Source organism: Monodelphis domestica, chromosome 2 (assembly GCF_027887165.1).
Source record: "Monodelphis domestica isolate mMonDom1 chromosome 2, mMonDom1.pri, whole genome shotgun sequence".
NCBI classification, from domain to species: Eukaryota; Metazoa; Chordata; class Mammalia; order Didelphimorphia; family Didelphidae; genus Monodelphis; species Monodelphis domestica.
Window position 1 is genome coordinate 267,253,216 of NC_077228.1, and position 19,944 is coordinate 267,273,159.

General features: G+C 42.8%; 1 protein-coding gene across 9 annotated transcripts in view; it reads right to left on the minus strand.

The window, feature by feature from the left end:
- Window positions 1-19,944, minus strand: part of TNXB (tenascin XB) — a 79,101-nt gene that overhangs the window by 41,823 nt on the left and 17,334 nt on the right. For 6 of the 9 annotated variants that reach the window (XM_056817927.1, XM_056817924.1, XM_056817923.1 and 3 more), the window contains 8 exons: window positions 18,730-19,017; window positions 14,219-14,485; window positions 9,974-10,276; window positions 8,702-8,977; window positions 5,110-5,397; window positions 3,625-3,936; window positions 1,176-1,508; window positions 116-424 (listed from right to left, as the gene is read on the minus strand). In XM_056817927.1, coding sequence (XP_056673905.1) covers window positions 116-424; window positions 1,176-1,508; window positions 3,625-3,936; window positions 5,110-5,397; window positions 8,702-8,977; window positions 9,974-10,276; window positions 14,219-14,485; window positions 18,730-19,017 — 2,376 coding nt within the window. The remainder of the gene's footprint in view (window positions 1-115; window positions 425-1,175; window positions 1,509-3,624; window positions 3,937-5,109; window positions 5,398-8,701; window positions 8,978-9,973; window positions 10,277-14,218; window positions 14,486-18,729; window positions 19,018-19,944) is intronic. The other 3 variants (XM_056817926.1, XM_056817925.1, XM_056817928.1) reach the window with 1 other exon arrangement.

The following is a 19,944-nucleotide window of genomic DNA, read 5'->3' on the forward strand; positions in this document are numbered from 1 at the left end:
GTAGAGACATTGAGACAATGACCCAGGCTAAGGAGAAAGTCTTAGGTTTCCCCCAACACGCAAAACCTGGTCCAGAACCACAACCAAATATCTACCCTCCTCACTCCTTACCCACCTGTTACTCCAATAGCAGAGACAGGGCCTATGCGCTCCTTGTTATGGAAACCATAGAGATTCATCTTGTATTTGTGATCAGACTCCAGGCCAGAGATGATGACCTCATTCTGATCACCTCTAATACGTTTCACATTAGGCTGTCCATCCCCATTCTTGTACTGGATCATGAAGGAGTCAAACTGACCCTCTGGGACACTCCAAGAGAGGTGCAGGGACACTGGAGTTGAACCTATTACTGTCAGTTCTCCCAGGTGAGGTTTAAAAGGAGGTTTAAGGAACTCGTGAGGCGGCGTCTTCTCCATAGTGACTGATAAAGAAATAGAGAAAGAAACTGGAACTGACTTTGAGAGAAAGGAACAGTTTACCCTGGACACTCCCTCTTTTCTTTAGGTTGCTTGAAATACTGAGAACCCAACTACCCCAGAATAAGAAATAAAGAAGAATATTCATTGAATTTTTTTAACCCTTACCTTCCATATTAGAGGCAATACTAAGGCAGAAGAGGGGTAAGCACTAGGCTATGGGGAATTAAATAATTTGATCAGGGTCATACAGTTAGGAAGTATTTGTGTCTAGATTTGAACCCAGGACACCTCCTGCTTTCAGACCTGGCTCTCTATCCATTGAGCCACCTAGCTACCTGATATTTTTGGATTTTAAGGTCAATTGGAGTTAAAGATTAGAAAAATCTTTCAAGTGGTTCTACAACATGTTTACCCAGTTCAGTACTTAAATATTCAAGATTTAAGTATTTATTTCCCAGCACCCTTGTCTGCACTCAGCTCTGCTCTTGGGTCAATGCAAAATATAACTTTCCCTGAGCTTGGTGTTTAACCTCAAAGCAAAAAAGTGTCAAGCATAAAGTAGGTCCTCAATAAATGTTTACTGATTCATTGATTGATTGGCTTGTTTTCTATGGGCACAGGTAATAAGGACAAAGCATACACTGAACACAATGAATGAGAGCCCAAGATCTATTCAGAGTTAATGTCGTGTAGAAAAGAGAATCACTATTTTTCTGAGGCTCACTCTTGACAATTCTACTGTCTTTGACTCACCTGTTACACCAGTGACAGAGACTGGGCCCACACGCTGGCCATCGTGGTAACCATAGAGATTCATCTTGTATCTGTGGTCAGGCTCCAGGTCGGAGACAGTGACCTCATTCTGGTCTCCTCCAACACGTACGATCTGGGGTCTCCCGTCCTTGTCTTTGTACTGGATTGTGAAGGAGTCAAAGCCTCCCTGGGGGATGGTCCAGGACAGCTGCAGGGAATCCTGGGTGGCCCCTGTCACTGTCAGCTCCCCAAGCTGGGGCTTGTCTGTGGGTTCAGGAGCCTCAGTGGCTGGCACTGTGGGAGCTGGGATCTCTTTCACTCCTTCGTGTAACGCTGAGATGACGAGACACATAACGACCAGTTTAGGGATAGTATTATCTCTAGGGACTTGGTGTCTTTCACAGAGATATTCATCTCTCTAGGGATCGTAGAGTGAAGTGAGTGTTTCTGCAATAGCATTGTATTTCTGTGGGAGCCAAGGGAGCCAAAATTCTCATGGGGGGGAATGGAATTATGAGGTATAGGAATGTGATGGGATTGATTCCCTATTTCCTTTACCTTTGAGAGAGACTTCCTACTGACCATTCAAGAAGCAGAGAACAATTACTGTGATCAAACTAAGTCTTTCTACGTGTTAGGTGAGTGTGGCAGATGGTAGGAGCTGGTCTCTTGGACTGCCAACTACTATATAGCTCAAGCCTTTATCTGAGGTACCTGAGATCAGGGGGTTGGGGGAGACTAGGGTTGTAGAAGCAACCAGTACAGGAGAAGAGTGTGGAAACAGGAATAGAGTTAAGCCCCTCGTCCTAGACCTTCAGCTCTCTAAAAACCAGAGGCCGAGAGTGACTCCTCTCCCTATGCTTCCCCAACCTTTCTTGTTCATACTCTGAGGTCCAGAGCTGTACCCCAGACACACACATGCCCCTCCCTCACCTTTTATTCTTGTTCCATGATCTATGGCTAAATGCAGTTAAGAACCACACCCTGCCTGCACAGAGGAGAAGAATTTGAGGAAATGGTTGAACAAAGGACTCCCTGTGGAAGAATTAACAAGTTTTCCTTTCATTCTGAGTGTGCCTCATAAACTATGCAACTATAGTATTTTGATTACCTTAAAAGGGTCATTTGACAGAAAGGAGAAATTCTGGAGGCAGGGCTGGGATGATGGTATAGACTTCCTGTTTCTAAACAATTCTGAGCAATGTTTTGCCTCATCCCCTAGTCTAAGTTCAGAACCTAGACAGGGTGGGTTCCAATTTTCTCAATTGCTTTTAGTCCTGTGGAACCCATGCCTTTCATATCACAAGAGGCAACTTTAAGCATCAGAAAACTGTGCCTTCAGTCTGACCCTGCATCTGCCACATGGTCACCTGGGAGTTTTAGCTTCATTTCTGCAGCTCACTCTATGACCACTGAATGGTTAGAATGGCAGGTCTTTCATGAGGGCAAAGAAAGAAGAAAGAGGGAACCGTTGGTCCGGTGCACTGTTATCACTGTATTCTGGTGCCCCATGATTCTGTTTCTCTTTGTGGCAATTAGAGTTCATTGGTTCCCACAGAGATCAAATGCTTTTGCAGGAACACTTACCAAAATGGAATTTTTCCAGCCTATCACTAGAGATTTAGATACTATAATCAGTCATAGCATGAGATTTAGGGAGATTTTATGCTGATATGTCCTATTCATTCAGTATCTGAGAAACTTTTTTTTTAAAAACCCTTACCTTCTGTCTTAGAATTGATTCTAAGGAAGAATAGTAGCAATGCCTTGGCAATTGGGGTTAAGTGACTTGCCCGGGATCACACAGCTAGGAAGTATCTGTGGCCACATTTGAACCCAGATCCTCCTGACTCCAGGCTTGGCATTCTATCAACAGTGCTACCTAGCTATCCTTTGACATTGGTTTTTTTTTTTTTAATCAATGGATATTTGGTAATATCCAGGATGGGGCAGGTAGGTGGCACAATGGCTAGTGGCTAGTGGCTCCACTGGGTCTGGAGTCAGAAGACCTGGGTTCAAATCCTGATCCAGAAACTTACTAGATTTATGACCCCGGGGCAAGTCACTTAACCCTCTTTGCCTCGGTTTCATCATCTGTAAAATGAGCTGGAGAAGGAAATAGCAAACCATTCCAGTATCTTTACCAAAGAAACCCCAAATGTAGTCATAAAGAGTCAGACAAGACGGAAATGACTGAAAAACAATAATAGTATCCAAGACCTCCAAAGTGAATAATTAAAAATCAAAAGCTCAGCAAAAAGCCCATTTCCCCAGAGATCTATTTGATTACCAAGATTGGTAGAACTCAAGGCATCAAATGAAAGTAAGGGGAACTGAAAACTAGATCCCAAAGGGCTAGACCAAGTAAGGAATGAGTTCAGTGACAAAGAAAGAAAGGCCTAGGTTAGCTCAGAGACATACCTCTCAAGACCTTTTTGCTTTTACTCACCAGTGACACCAGTGATGGAGATGGGGCCCACACGTTGTCCATCATGGAAACCATAAAGATTCAGCTTGTATTTATGATCTGGCTCCAGGCCAGAGATGATGACCATGTTTTTATCACCCTTGACACGTACAACTTTAGGCTGTCCATCCCCATTCTTATATTGGATCATGAAGGATTCAAACTGGCCTTCTGGAACAGTCCAAGAGAGGTGAAGAGAGTCTGAGGTGGCATCTGTCACCATTAGCTCTTCCAGGCGGGGTAGCTCTTCAGTGGCTGGGGATGTGGGGACTGGAGTTTCTTCTTCTGGTGGTGCTAGGACAGATATAAGGAGAAAATTGCATTTGACAAAAAAGTTGGGTCTGTTCCTTTTCTGAACTTAACCACAGTTTGCAAAGAAATTGAGTCTATTCCTATGACAACTCTCACTCACTTGGAAAAACTGGTGACAGATAAGGACTCACTAGTGTAGATATTCTAGGGATTTATTTATCAAGTGGGAATTTACCATCTAGTAGGGCTATAAGACCAACATGGATTAGATATACAATATTACATGTTAAGTGCATTAGAGAATTATAAGACAAGATGCTACCTGAAGCCTTGGGGAAAGAACATCTCCAGAGGACAAAAAAAGAACTTGAGAGATGATCTAGTTCAATTCCTTTATTTAGCCATGAGAGTTTAAGTGATTTGACTAAGGACGCATAGCTAATAGTAGAGCTGGTATCCTATAAGAGGGGAATACAAGTCAGAGGACCTAGGTTCAAATCTTGCCTCTATCACCTCAATTTCTTTCTTGATAAATTGGAGAAGAGGGGAAGGGCTTATATTAGATATCCTTCAAGTTCTAAAATCTACACTCCTTTGAGATTCCTCTGAACTCCTGTTAAAGGGCTCCCCTGCCCTGCCCCAACTCCTCCCTGCTTCTCTATATAAAAGCAGGGAAGTGGAAACATTTGATGTGTGAGAAAAGAAACTCAAGTGTCTGAAGTCCAAACTCCCCTAGTTTGGCATCCAAGATTCTCTGGAATCTTGATCCAAACTATCTTTCTCTATATATCTCCTCACCCCATACTTGGGCTACACAGGAACATTTGTCATCCTTTGAAAACATCCTGAGTCTTCACATCATTCTCAATGTCCCAAATGCCTTTCCCTGTTTCATTTCATTGAAATCCTGTCCATCCTTCAAAATCTGTTCAAATGTTTCCTCATCCATGAACACCCCATCCCTTGATAACCATAACCAGAAGTGACCTCTCTGTCCCACAAATTCTCTTTTGCACTTAGAGCATCCTGTTCTACATTTGGTTATTTGTGTGCATGTCTGACATCACCCATTTTATTAAAAAGTTCCTTGAAGAAGTCTGGGATGATGCCTTATTTATTGTTGAGGCTAGACTGAGGTATATACACTGAGATATAGAATGCATGTCAGAAGAAATGGGGCAGGACATGCTAGCAGCCTTAATGATGCCTGGTCACCTGTCATAACAATAGCTGAGATGGGTCCCAGCTGCTTTCCCAAGTGGAATCCATACAGGAGCATCTTGTATTCACGAGAAGGCTCCAGGCCAGAAACCACAACTTCATTCTGGTCCCCTTCCACAGGCACCGCCTGAAGCTGCCCATCTTTGTCTTTGTATTGGACCACAAAGGAGTCAAAGGAGCCCTGCTGGATGGTCCATGATAAGTGTACAGAATCCCTAGTCACAGACACCACTGTCAGATTCTCCCCAAAGCGAGGCTTCAAAGGGCGTTGAGTTGGGGTTCCTGAGAACGAGAAAGAGACAAAGGAGGCTGAGTTGACTCCGGAGTGCTGGGTGACTTAAGAATATAGGAGAGGGAGAGACTGGAGGCCAATATGTTGCCTGGAATTAGTGCAAAAGACTTTGGGGAAAGTGTCTGTAGTCAAGGGGCCAAAGGAAAGGGTGAGTGAGAAAGGGGAAAAAAGAGAAAGCCCTAGGCTAAGGCATCCAGGCAGATGTCATAGGAGAAGCTCAAATGCTTCCACTCAAAAGTAGTACCAGCATTGGGCATCAATATGAAACCATCCCATCCCATGTCAGGTACCAGGTGAAACTGTCTATCCCCATCTTTCCTCCAGAAAGGAGGAAGACTGACCCTCAAGGACAGTCTAAAAGAAGAATAGGCTGTTCATGGTAGGAATCATTTTTGAAAACTGATAGAGAGCTCTATAGTTCTTCTAAAAGGACATCCATCCAAATAATTTCCTTTCCTGGGTCAGAAAAACATAGACTAACTAGGTATTGTATAATCCAGATTGAATTATTTGCCAGCTCTGGAAGGGGGAGGGAAGAAGGGAAGGAAACATTTTGGATTATATAACTTTGTTAAACTCATGTGGAAATTTAATAAAATAACAAAATGCAAACAAACAATATTTTATGTGATGCTTTACTGGTATTATCTCAGTTTATCCTCACAACCATCCTAGGAAGTAGGTGCAATAATTATCCCATTTTACAGATGAGAAAACTGAAGTACACAGAGGTTAACTAACTTGCCAAGGGTCACATGGCTATTATTTGAGCTGGTTTTGAACTCAGGTATTCCTGGCTTCTGGACTGGTGATTTCACCATTGTATCACCTAATTGTCTCAAAGGCCTAAAAAGGATGACCCTTCCACTGAGCAGACAGATGGGGTGTCATTTGCTCTGAAAGTTATCAGCTGGACAAGAAGACTCTCCAGCTTCTCTCCAGTGTCAAAACTCCTATAGCCAGCAGGTTTTTGCAGTCAGACATTGATCCCATCAGGTAGAGCCCAGCTCCATAGCGGGACTTCTGGCAGGTTGGCAGGGATGGCAGGGGGTGAGCTCCTTCTTTCCCCCCTCCAGGTGTGCTCAGTATTTGTCTCTTTCCTCCCTGCCCCAGGCTCTGCCCTCCTTCCCCATTTTCCTTTGCCTGGGCTCCTACCTTCCGAATACCCAGGGTACAGAGAACAGCTGAAAGAGAGGACCAGGAATCCCTGAAAGAGAGCCGCTGCTAGGGAGAGGAGACAGGAGTTGATCTTAGAGCTGGGGGGGGCGGGGACCCTGGGCCAGGAGACATGGTGCAGACCAGGGGGGGGGGTGCCGCTGCACTGACTCAGGAGGATGCCCAGGGAGTTTAATTGGTGGTGTGCAGGGGAAGGGGGGAGGGCTGCAGGAAGGAAGGGGGCACCGAGGGAAATGGATCAGGTGTGGCCTCTCACGAGGAGTCTTGGGGCCTGGGAAAGCGCTGGCGGGTTGCCTCGCTGGATACCGAGGGCGCTGACGGCATTGTTGTTGTTGAGTTTTTTCTGGCGATGGAGAGCCCCCAGGGGCTGGGGGAGGGCCTGGCCAGAGCCCCAGGAAAGGGGAGACATCTGGCCTGGGCTGGACTGGGCAGCAAGCCCTCCATTTCTTTTGGTTCCCAGTTTCCAAGGCCCTGTGGGAGGGAGGAGGAGGGAGGCAGGGAGTTGTGGGGGTGGAGGTAGGGGGTGGCCAACAAGCAGCTTGAGATGGGGCTGATGACTCAAAAGGAAAGTCAAGGAAATGGTGGGGGGCCGTGATGGCTCCACCAAAGACCCCCAGCTTCAGCAGACCAAGAACCTTCCTCCTCAGCTCTATGCCGGATGGTCCAGCAGGATCACCTTCCAGAAAGGGCTGGGGGAAGCCAAGTCACACATATTGTGTAATATCCTCTTGGCTTTTGAAGCTGTGCCATACCATACTATACTATACTATATTTACTACACTATACTAATTATTCAATAATATAAAAAACACTATCCATAAGCAAAGGACAAACTGAGGGAGTAGAAACACCGAGGAAAAGCAACTGCCTGACTACAATGGCTGAGGGGACATTACAGAGGAAAGACTCTGAATGAACACTCTGATGCAAATACTAACAACATGGCAATGGGTTCGAGTCAAGAACACATATGATACCAGTGGAATCACGCGTCGGCCACGGGGGTGGGAGGGAGGAAAAGAAAATGATCTTTGTCTTTGATGAAAAATGCATGGAAATGATCAAATAAAATACTATTAAAAAATAATAATAATATATTACATTATAGGAGGCAGCTAGGTGACACAGTGGATAGAGCACCAGCCTACAGTCAGGAAGACCTGAGTTCAAATCTGACCTGAGACACTTACAAGTCACTTAACCTCTGTTTGCCTTAATGCACTGAAAGAAAATGGTAAACCACTCCAATATCTTTGCCAAGAAAACTCCAAGAACAATACAGTCCACACAGGGTCACAAAGAGTCAGACACAACTGAACAACAACAAATATGCTATACTATATTAATTATATAATGTTCTATTATACTATATTAATTATACTATACTGAATTTATTATACTAATTATATGATACTATAATATACTGTGCTATATTAGTTATACTATATGAATTCTATAAAATAATATACTATTACTAAATTATATTATACTATGCTATATTCCATACTAGATTAATTATATAACATACTATGTTAATTATACTATATTTACTATACTAATTATATAATACTATATTATATTAATTATACTATATTTACTACTATACTGATTATATGTAATATTAATTATATTATACTATATTTTCTATACTATTCATGATACTATACTATATTAATCATACGATACTATATTTACTATACTATACTAATTATATAAATAGTACAGCATATGTTTTACTATACTATTAATATATTATGCTATCCTTTTAAAATGTTAGGTTAACATTAAATAAGTTTTTTCTTGAAAATAAATTTTCCTGAATTAATAGAGACTTTTAAATTTTATCCATTTAAATTTCAAATATGAATATTGGTAGATATAATCCACATAAGCAAAAGCTCTTCGTGGACCTCAACTTAAGAGTCTAAAGTGGTCCCAAGACCAAAAAGTTTGGAAATCATTGTCTTAGAAGAAAAGAAAAAGTAGAGGGAAGGAAGAGGTGACAGATGTTGTAGCAACAACAGAAAAGAGAAGTGCAACTGCAAAGGAGGAACAGAGAAAGGAGCAGGGAAGAAGAGCGGAGAAGCAGTGTGGTAAGGGCCAGGGTCTCTCACTTACTAGTCTTTGCATTGACAGAGATGGGCCCATGGCGTTTGCCATCTTTGATGCCAAAGAGAAAGAACTTGTACTTCTGGGAGTGCTCCAGGTCAGGTATAGTAACCTCATCCTGATTGCCCTCTGTGGTTATCATCTGTGGTTGCCCATTCCTGTCATTGTACTGAATCTCAAAGGAGTCAAACTCTCCCTCAGTGACAGTCCAGGAGAGGCGCAGGGAGTCAGGGGTCACATCTGTTACTGTCACCTCTCCTAAATGGGGCTCTACAGGTAATGAGCCTGGAACAAGAAAAGAAAGAGAAAATGGTTGCACTCTGAATAGAAGGTTTAAAAGATACTACTGGTCTCTCACCAAAGAAAAAATTAAATTTTCCTAAGATGGGGTGGGAGATGGGGAGGATGAATCAGCTCAAGAGAGAAGAATGGCCATTAGGGAGAGGAAAGCCAAGAGGAAGACATGAAACAGTAGGGGCCAATTTGGAAGGGGGGAAGAATGTGGAAGAAGGCCAGAGGACAATGAAAAAGAGAGGCTGGTTATGTCTTTAAAGAGATTAAAGAAACATGGATCATTTGACCCCAAATGAAAGGGCAAAAACAGGGGGTGTCTTAAATACTCCCAAGCCTAAGAAGATCACAAAAAGGAATGCAGGAACCAGATGCATTAAATCACAAGGAAATGTACCAAGTTGGTTTCAAGTAGGATTTAGGTTAGATAGAAGAAAGAACTGATTTGGGAAGAGAGGCTCCTCTCCATCTGCTTTGAAGGAGTAGTCATTCAGCCTGGAGATAGCTGGCTAGACAAGATGACTAGGAAGGTTGGATTTACTTTTCCTGAAAGATAAGAGATTCTCTGCTTTGATCCAGTCCCTGGGAGGGGGCAGCAGGGCAGAGGACTGAAAGAGATGTTGCTGTTTAGTCTTTTTCAGTCGTGTTTGACATTTCATGATCCCATTTGAAGTTTTGTTGGCAAAGATACTGAAGTAGTTTGCCATCTCCTTCTCCTGCTCATTTTACAGATGAGGAAACTGAGTCCAGCAGAGTTGTGACTTCCCCAAAGTCCCACAGTTAGTAAGTATCCAAGGCCAAATTTGAACGCAAGAAGATGTCTTCCTGACTCCAGGCCCAGCACTCTGGCCATTGCCCTATCTAGCTAAAGAGATAAAGGAGACTAAAAAGGCAGCTGTGAAAGGGAGAGATGGTGAGGATTAAGAAATAAGAATGGAAATGAGTGGAAGCAGGGGTGTGTAAGAAGGTGTCTGGGCCATTTTCACCTACCTGTTGTGGCGATCACAGAAATGGGGCCCACCCGTTGTTTGCCCTGAAGCCCATAGAGATTCATCTTGTATTTCCTGGAAGGCTGCAGGTCAGAGATGGTAACTTCATTCTGGCCCACCTCGACAGGCACCACTTGGGATTGTCCATCTTTGTCTTTGTACTGGACCACAAAAGAGTCAAACTTCCCCTCAAGGATGGTCCAGAGGAGACGCAGGGAATTCTGAGTCACTTCTGTCACTGTCAGCTCCCCCAGGCGGGGCTTAGGGCTTTCAGTGGTCCGTGGAGGTTCTTCCCATTGTGTAGCTGAAACAGATATAGAAGCTATTAGACCTTTCTTTTTCTTTAGTAGAAATTGTGTTTATTTTTTATCAGATCTTTAAATAATTATGTTATAAAATTACAAATAAAAAATAAAATTAGGTAAAGAATGTATTTCAGGTCATAAAAATAAGAGTGAATTGGGTAAAGGATAAGACTTCCAAGGGCCCAGAGCCATAGAGACCTCTAGTGGGGGGAAGGGAGTGATGGTAATAGTAAAATAGAATGACCTGAAACCCAAAGGGAGAAATTCAGTGCCTCTCAGCTACTCCCCTATGTAATCTTGAGTAAGACTCTTCACTTCTTTCTGCTTCAGTGGTGTCTTCTGTAAAATGAAGTGGGTGGCCTAGATGATCTCTAAGGTACCAATCACCTCAAGTGACTTGCTCAAGATCACACAGGCTACAAGTGAAAGACTTAAAAAAAAAAAAATCCAAGCCCAAGTCTTCTGACTCCAAAATCTAGTGACGTTTTCACTATATCTCAAGGAATTCAGGGTACCCCTGGAAGTTAAACCCAGTGATAGAAATGGCAGGAATGGTAACTGTGAGATCATATAAGGGAACTATAACTCAAGCTTCTCTAGGCAACTGGGACCAGACCAGAGTTGATCAATTATATGCCTTCATATCCATTTTCCTTTGAGTGCCTTCTTCTGATTTGGGTCCTCAGAGTTCTCAAGCTGCTTCTCTCCAGTCAAGGAAGAAACCTTGGAAAATTCATTCATTCTATGAGACTTAAACTGCTATTCTCTCCAGAAGTATTTAAGTTATAAAGAAGATAACTGTGGCCTAAGGGCCACATGCGGTCCCCTGAGGCCATTTATCCGGCCCCCACGGCACTTCCAGAAGGGGCACATCTTTCATTGGTGGTCAGTGAGAGGAGCACTGTATGTGGCAGCACCACAAAGCATAGTGTTGCTTATGTGCAGTACTACTTCTGGTAACATAATCCTTAGCGTGGTGCCTTGTTCTGAGAATAACTGAACAAGAACGAGGATTATGTGACTGCACAAAGGAAAATGTGAGCAGCAATCTGGGGGAGGGGATTCCGCATTGTGTATACTGCTGCCCGGTAGAGTGGTGGCAGTGATGGGCCTGTGCAAGGTGTGACAGGTCCATCACAGCCAATGCTGCAGCCTCCATTATCCCAGACAGTGTCACAGGCCGAGCACCGCCTCCAGTACTGTATACAGGTATCATATAGTGGTGATCTGGCCTGTGACATCAGTGGTGGGCCTCTACTGTGAGAAGCCCACCACTGCCACTGGGTGTTTTATAAGATACCCCCTGGTTTTTTTGGGTCAAATTAATATGACAGTGTCTTATTTTGGGGGAAATACTGTAGTGCAATGGCCCTCATACTCCCCTAGATGTACAACATAATGGCCCCTATAATAGGGGCCATTATGTTGTCAGTTTGTTGATTTTAATTTAAATTTACTTGTTCTTTATTTTAAATATTGTATTTGTTTCTGCTTTATTTTTTTACTTTAAACTAAAATAAGATATGTGCAGTGTGCATAGGGATTTGTTTTTTTTTTTTAATAGTTCAGCCCTCCAACGATCTGAGGGACAGTGAACTGGCCTCCTGTGTAAAAAGTTTGGGGGGACCCCTGATGTAAAGCAATGACTTGCCAAAAGCAGAATTTCAGTCTTCTGAGTGAAAGATATTTGGGGCAGGGGACCTTTCCTGGCCCCTCAATGATCCTATATTATCTATCTGCTGCCACGTGTAATCCATAGAGTGGGATCTCTGCCTTTGTGGAGCTAATATCCTGAGATGATATAATAGATGTTTTTGTCTCAGAGCAAGTAGGGAGATGTGATCGTATGTGTGGAAAAGAATCTTTCCCCTGGACTCATCTAACCAATAGAAGACTTCCTAGAAGAGACAAATAAGGGAAAGCTGAGCTTGAACAACAAAAGAGAGGTTATTCGAAGGCAGGGAGGACAAGAAAGAAGGAAAGTAAAAAAAAAAAGAAAAGTAATTCTGTAGAAAGGGAAAAAAACACAGAGCAAGGAGACACAAGGGAGGAAAAAATATAAGCAGAAGTGAAAAGACTCAGTAGTGTGATAAAGTATGGAAAGGTTTGCAATTTGCAAAACTGTGCAAAAATGGAAAAGTGCAAACCTAGGTATGATTGACAGTGGAATATGACTAAGGGTCACATGGAAGCCTGAGCTGGGGGACCTGGGAAGATTCCATCTTGCTCCAATGGACTTTTCTTCTGGTCTCCTGAGGAAGTCAAGAGGAAGGTCTGGAGAGGATTTCCCTGTGTTGAACTGATATGTTTCCCTTACCCAAAAATCCTATCCTAATAGTAGGCAAACTATATTGAGAGAAGGAAGGGATTGAAGAATTTGGAAAGAATCTTGGAATTAAAATAACAAGCAAGTTCAGAGTCCAATAGGGCCTTCTATATATAATCTTTTCCTCTCTGCCTCCAGTTCATCCATACTACATTAAATCCAACCCAAACTGGCTAGAAATCAAGACAAAGGTATGTTTCAAACCTTGGAAAACATTCTGGGAAATGCAATTTCATGATCTTTCTTGGATCCTTTGGTCAAATTAACAAGAGTATATATGTGGGAGGAAGGGGGGATATGGAAAGGGAAGAGAGCAAATGAGAGCTAGAGAGAAAGCAACAGAAATCATAAATGAAGAGGTGACTAGAGCCTGAACCAGGGTCTTAATTGTTACAGGAGGATGGAGAAGCAGTAAATCTATGAGGAATGGAGGAATCAATGGATTGACTAAGAGTGCAAGTGGAAAATGGAAGATATGATGGGGAAAAACTAAAGGGGAATGTCTTGGGCAGATTTTTGGAGGGGGTCAACTTCCACAGATAAAGGGGAAGTGAGTAGTTTACTCATTTTTTGGGAGATTGAGAGAGTAAGGCTAGAATTCAGAGCAGGATGACTTGGTTAAGAAGTCCTGAATATAGTAGGAAGAAGAATATAGTAAGAGGAAGAGAGTTTGATAATGTCAGAGCTGAGTAAGCACAAAAAAGAAAAATTATAGAAACAGTAACACTAAAGAATCTTTTGGGGTCTAGAGCTTGCTTTTAATAAGGAACAAGGGCAGAGTAAAAGAAAAGGAGCCAGAATCAAAGGAGGTAAAAGAACCCCTAGAGAGAGAAGAAGCTTTCCTATTCTTACTCACCTGGAATAGCAACTACAAAAAGAGTGGCTACATAATGTTTGCTATGAGCTCATTGAAATTCACCTTATATTTTCTGCTGGGCTCTAAAACAGAGATAGTGACTTCATTCTGGTCTGACCAAAAAGGCACTGCCTGGGGTTTCCCATTTCTGTCTTTATACTGAACCACAAAAGAATCAAAGGAACTGTCCACAAGAGACTCAGAGAATCTAAAGTTATTATCAGCTCTCCAAGGCCAGATTCCCTGGGGGAGTAGGGAGCCTTTGTGCCTGAAGCTGAGAGGGGTAGGGTTTCTTGGTCTATTCTTTTTGGAGTGAGGGCAGAACAAAACAAAAAAGAAAGTCTGAGAACTTCATGAACATCAATGAAATTCTTAGAAAATTTTCTAGGAAATCCTATTTGGTTGCTGCCTGACCCACCTTTTATGATCAACTAACAAGTCACTTCACCCTGTGGTCTCAGTTTCCTCATCTGTCAAATGACCTGGAGAAGGAAATGGCCAAGAAAACCCCAAATGGGGCACCAAGAGTCAGACAGAACTAAAACAACTCAATAACAACAAACTATATATGGCTTGAGCTCACAGGGGAAAGCAGCTGAAAGACAGAGGAAAACAGAGACAGCCTGAAATCTGGAGAATGAGGTCAATGTATCAGAAACTTTAAAAGATTCCTTAAAAAGACTATCATGCTGGTCACAGGGCTGTAAAGGGAAGGTGTAAGAGCTGAAGATCTATGCTGGTTTCATATACCATTCTTACCTGTAGTTCCATCAGCAGAGAGGGGACCATGACGCTTCTTGCCAACAAGTCCATACAAAATGAATTTATATTTCCGGTTGGGATCCAGTTGAGAGACAGTGATGGAACGTTCAGGTCCCTCCACAGGAACCATCTGGATCTGCCCATCCTTGTCCTTATATTGGACCAGGAAGGAATCAAATTGGCCTTCAGGGACAGTCCATGAGAGGTGCAAGGAATTAGAAGTGGGGTCTGTTACCCACAACTCTCCAAGGCGAGGTGGAATCCCTGAGTGAAAGAGAGACAAAGAAAGAAGGTATAAGGAACAGGTCACAAAATTCTTCTCCCTGATCCAAACACATCCCAGACCTAGGAGGTCAAGGAAAGAAGGTTATAGGAATCCTATCTTTCTTCCTCCCCCCCTGCCCTTCCCATCATACTGGTACAAGATTCCTCAGTCCAAATGAGGGCTCCTCTTAGTGCTATAGGGAAGAAAATTCCATAGGACTCATCTGCAACAACATACACCAAGAAATCTTCTCCAAAATTTAACCTCTATTTATCCTAAATACAATCTTAATTTCGTTTTTGGTTTTATTCTCCAGGGATATTCAAGACACTTGCCCTTAGACTCCCCATTTCAGAACTCAGTCTTCCCTTTCTCCTCCTCCTTGCAGAAGTCATTCACTTGCCTTCTGCTCTACACTATCTCCAATAAAGGGGAGAGGAGGATATTTTTTTTTGAAGAGGATGTTTTAAGGAAGAAATTTCAGTAGAGGAGAGACAGAGACAGATCCAACAGAAAGATGAGAGATTGGAATGATCAGGGAGTCAGAAATGATTATAAATTACCAGAAAGCAGGGAGTACATCTTTTCTGTTCTCTAAAAGTGACCAGTTCAAGACAGCCTTAGTGACACTACTCTGTCTCTAGGACAAATTACAAATGCTTCTGGCTTTTAAGCCTTTCCCAACCTGGTTCCCATCTAGTCAATGAACTCAAGTCAAAGTGGATGCTTAGAATGCCTTCCTTCCCACACAGAGAATCAACTCCTACTTTCCTTAAAAACTCAGTTTTTGAGGGTTCTCCTGAATCCCTTAAAAATAACTTTGTATCGATTAAGGGGACAGATAGGTGGCTCAGTGGATTGAGAGCCAGGGCCAGAGATGGGAAGTCCTGGGCTCAAATCTAAACTCAGACTCTTCCTGTGTGACCCTGGGCATGTCACTTAACCCCCATTGCCTAGCCCTTACTGCTCTTCTGCCTTAGAACCAGTACACAATATTAATTCTGAGACAGAAGGTAAAGGTTTAAAAAAAAAGAACTTTATAACTATTTTGTAGCCACTTAAAAAAATAAAGTATGTTATTTATTGAATAAAAGCAACAGTTCAATAATTCAAGTCCATTAGTCACATACTCCAAATAACTTCAAGTAATTGAGAGGCAGATTTACACAGAGAACATAACAAACAATGGTGATTTTCTGCTTTCCTTGATTCATTTGAGGGTGGGAAGATAAGTTTTGCAAAATTTAAAAAATACATTTCTTGAAAGTATCTTTTGTCTTGCCCTTATTCCTTGCCCATTTCCCAAATTGAAGTTTACTTGGCACACTCAGATCCTCTACACAGAGACTGAAATAGGATCTGTGATTACATTGTTTAAGGTAACACCCACTGAAGAAAATTCTTTTAGCAATTAATATTAGTTTAATTTTTATTGATTTGCAATAATGTAGCGATTCCTGCTTCCTCGGAGTTTTTCCTCCTATCTCTCCTTATCTTTCCTAGCAATACTATCGCCCACATGCTTCCTATCTAGGAATTCTTACCTCCACGTGTTTTCTTATTTCTCAGGTGTTCCTTTAATTAACCTTCAAAGGAAAACCTCATAAGGGGTTAGCGCCGCTCCTCATATCAATTAACTTGTCTTTGAGTCTTCATTTATCATCCATTTTCCTCAGGCTCCCTTCTCCTTCTCAAGTTACAACCCACAAAGGAAAATTATATAACAACCCCTGACTGGATTATTATAAATAATAATCTACTAAACAATTCATTGCAAGTTGTAATATTAGACATTTTCCTGGGGCAATGAGAGATTAAGTAAATCGCCCAGGGTCACACTCTCTATATACTAGATAGGACATGAACTCAAGACTACCTGATTCAAAGACCAGTTTTCTATATAACACAATGATTCTCATCTTTTATAAAAACATAAGAAGTGTGTAATCACTTTTTAAAGTATGTTTTCAACTCCCCACCAGGTAAAATTCTTGGGGGGCAGGACTATCTTTTTTCTTATATTCCTAGCACTTAGATATTGTCTAGCAGTCAATCAGTTAACTACTTAAGCCAGGCACCGTGCTAAGCACTGAGGATTGAAGTCTGGGGTCAGCTGGGTGGCCCAATGGATTGAAGCCAGACCTAGAGATGGGAGATTCAGGGATCAAATCTGATCTCAGACATGCCCAGCTGTGTGACCCTGGGCAAGTCACTTAGCCCCCATTGCCTAGCCCTTCCTGCTCTTCTGCCTTGGAGCCAATTCACAGTATTGATTCCAAGATGGAAGGTAAGGGTTTAAAAAGAAGAAGAAACTCACAGTCTCATGGGGGAGACAAAATGTAGTTATCTGTGAACAAGATATATACAGGAGAAATAGGAGATAATCAACAGAGACCCCATAATAAATGGTGAGTGAAAATGACTTTCTCCTTCTATGTGTGGGAATGGCATATAATTATTCCTGTGCCTTTGTAAATCTGGGATGATCTGGGGTCAATGCTTCCTAGATAAGAGGTGGAGAAGGGGAGAGAGAGGAGTAACACAAACCATGATTCCTCAAACTGAACCAGAAGAGTTGGTGAAATCTTACAAATGTGGAGGACTGATAGTACAAATAAGCATTGACTCAGGAGAATGGTAGGAGTCAGAAGGGCTCAGGTTTGAATCCAAACCTGGTACTGGTGCACAGGCAGCTGGATCTTCTCTGGTGGCAGAATATTGGCCGGCTACATGGCAGGGCCCAGACCCAAAGGCTACCCCCCTCCTGACATATGATCTCACTCTCTTTCAACTGCTGACAGCGAAGTGATGGCCTAATGTGCAGAATGAGATGCATTTTTGGATATGGCCAATATGGGAATTTGTTATGCTTGAGTATGCTTATTTATTTATTATAAGGATTCTCTCTTTCTCCTCTGTGTGTGTGTGTGTGTGTGTGTGTGTGTGTGTGTGTGTGTGTGTGTGTAAATTGAGAAGGAGAGAGAATAAATTCTTGATAAATAAAAGTTTAAAAAATATAATAGGACTAGCCAAAGGAGTTGTGCCTGAAGTATCTTAGAATAAGATTCCCATTCTAAAATTCCATAACTATATTTTGTTTTATTTTTCTTTCTAGTAAAGTCTTTTACTTAAAAAAATATTTTAAAATACTTTAAAAGACACTTTAAACATGACAGAGGATAGACTCTAAATGAACACTCTAATGCAAATACTATCAACAAAGGAATGGGTTCAAATCAAGAAAACATCTAATGCCCAGTGGACTTACGCGTAGGCTATGGGGGGTGGGGGGGGGAAGGAAAAGAAAATGATCTATGTCTTTAACGAATAATGCTTGGAAATGATCAAATAAAATACATTAATAAAAAAAAAGACACTTTAAAAAATCCCAACCATTGTCTTGAATACTCTAAAATTAGTGAAAGGTAATCCAAAGGATACCAGGATAATCCCAGAGGCCAAGTACAGATAATAGAAGGGGCTGCTGACCCCTAGAAGCTCTGGGAGGTAGGCCCTCTGTTAACCAAACAGTGAAAGGAAGAAAACTCCAGCAGGAGCTGGGACTGAACTGTAACAACCAGTCCTCTCCCTGACTGGGCTCATTTCTTTATAGGAAAGTATCCTTGTGGGACTCTCTATTCCCCATAGCTGCTACACCTTCCCCAATAAACTCTCATTTCCTCAACCTTACCAGAATAGAGAATGGGAAAGAGCCCTGGGATTGCCGTCCTTTTTCCCTTTTTTTTCTTCTCTAAAACCCTCACCTTCTGTCTTGGAATTGAGGCTGAGTATTGGTTCTAAGGCAGAAAAGTGATGAGCTAGGCAATTAAAGTTAAGTGATTTGCCCAGGGTCACACAACTAGGAAGTGTCTACGGTTAAATTTGAACCCAGAACCTCCCATCTCCAAGCCTCCATCTCTATCCATTGAACTACTTAAATGTCCCACTGCTGCCCATTTTATTTTATTTTAACTCTTACCTTCTGTCTTATAATCACTGGTCTGTATTGGTTCCAAAGCAGAAAGGGCTAAGCAATCAAGCAACTGAAGTTAAGTGACTTGCCCAAGGTCTTCAGCTAGGATGACCACTGCCTATTTTTAGGCAGCTGCCCCTCCTACAAGACCCTATTGCAGTGGATGGATGCTAGTAGATGTTAAATTAATGGAGTCATATTTGGGAGAGGAAAGAACAAGGAAAAAAAAGGAGAATGGGAAGGTGATGGGGTGGAGGCATTCCCACTCACATGTCTTAGCCTCAACAGTGAGAGGGCCATGGTGCTTCTTGCCAGTGAGCCCATAAAGGATGAATTTGTACTTGTGACCAGGATCCAGAGAGGAGATGGGGACAGAGTGCTGGAACCCTTCCACTGTCACCACCTGGAGTTTTCCACTCTTGTCTTTATATTGGATTAGGAAGGAGTCAAACTGGCCCTCAGGAACAGTCCAGTAGAGTTTGATGAAGTTTGAGGACACAACCAGAGCCTGCAACTCCCCAAGTCGAGGTGGGACAAAATGTGTCCCAGTCTTATTAACTGTGGGAACAAATTACAATAGGCAATAACAAGAGCTTCCCTTCCTTTTCTCTCTAGCCATCCTCCTCTCTCCTGGACAACGCCTCCTGACCTGGACAGGCCTTCTGACCAGGACCTAAGAGATCCATTTTTAGCATTGGCCCTCCCTCATACTCTCTACTTCTCTCCCTAGTTTCATAATTTTAGTCTTTGTTGATTTTTCTCCTTTGGACCCCCCACAATTCCTCCTACTGGCTAAGGGGAGAGATTTTGAGAAGATTTCAATCCCCTTCTTCATTTCTATCCCCCCCAACACACATACCCCTTTTATCTCTATTAGTTTCAATCCCTCCCTCCAGTATCTTCTCTGGCTATTGTCATCAGTGTTGGTTTGGAAGTCCCTCCCTTCTGGTTCTTATTCCTTCCCAATCCCCCAAAGGGTACCTGTGGTGAGGTTGGCCCGGAGGGGTGGGGAGAGAAGGCCACCCCGCACCCCATAGAGGATGACTGTGTAGGGGGTGTGGGGCCAAAGTCCTGACAGCCTGGCTGCCCGCTGGTCCCCTGGCACTGCCACCTCCTGGGGGGTCCCTCCCCACCCATGAAAGGGCTCCACCCTCAGCAGGAACTCGTTGAAATGACCACGCGGTGCTGTCCACTGCAGACCCAGCTCTCCTGGGGCTAGTTCCACTGCCCGAAGCCCGCCCAGTGCTGGGATCCCTAGTGTAGGGGTAGTGGGGGATGTGGGGAGGAGTTGGAGGGATCAAAGTGGAAGACATCACTGTGGCTGAAGCCTTCCAGGGCCTTTCCTCTCCCACTCCTTACAAGAGTTGGGGGGGGGACTAGATCAGACCAGGGGGACAACATAATAAAAACAAAAAGGGAAGGAACTTAAAAGCATGAGGCTTTCAATCTGGAGTCAGGAATCTCCACATTCCCACCCCCTCATCC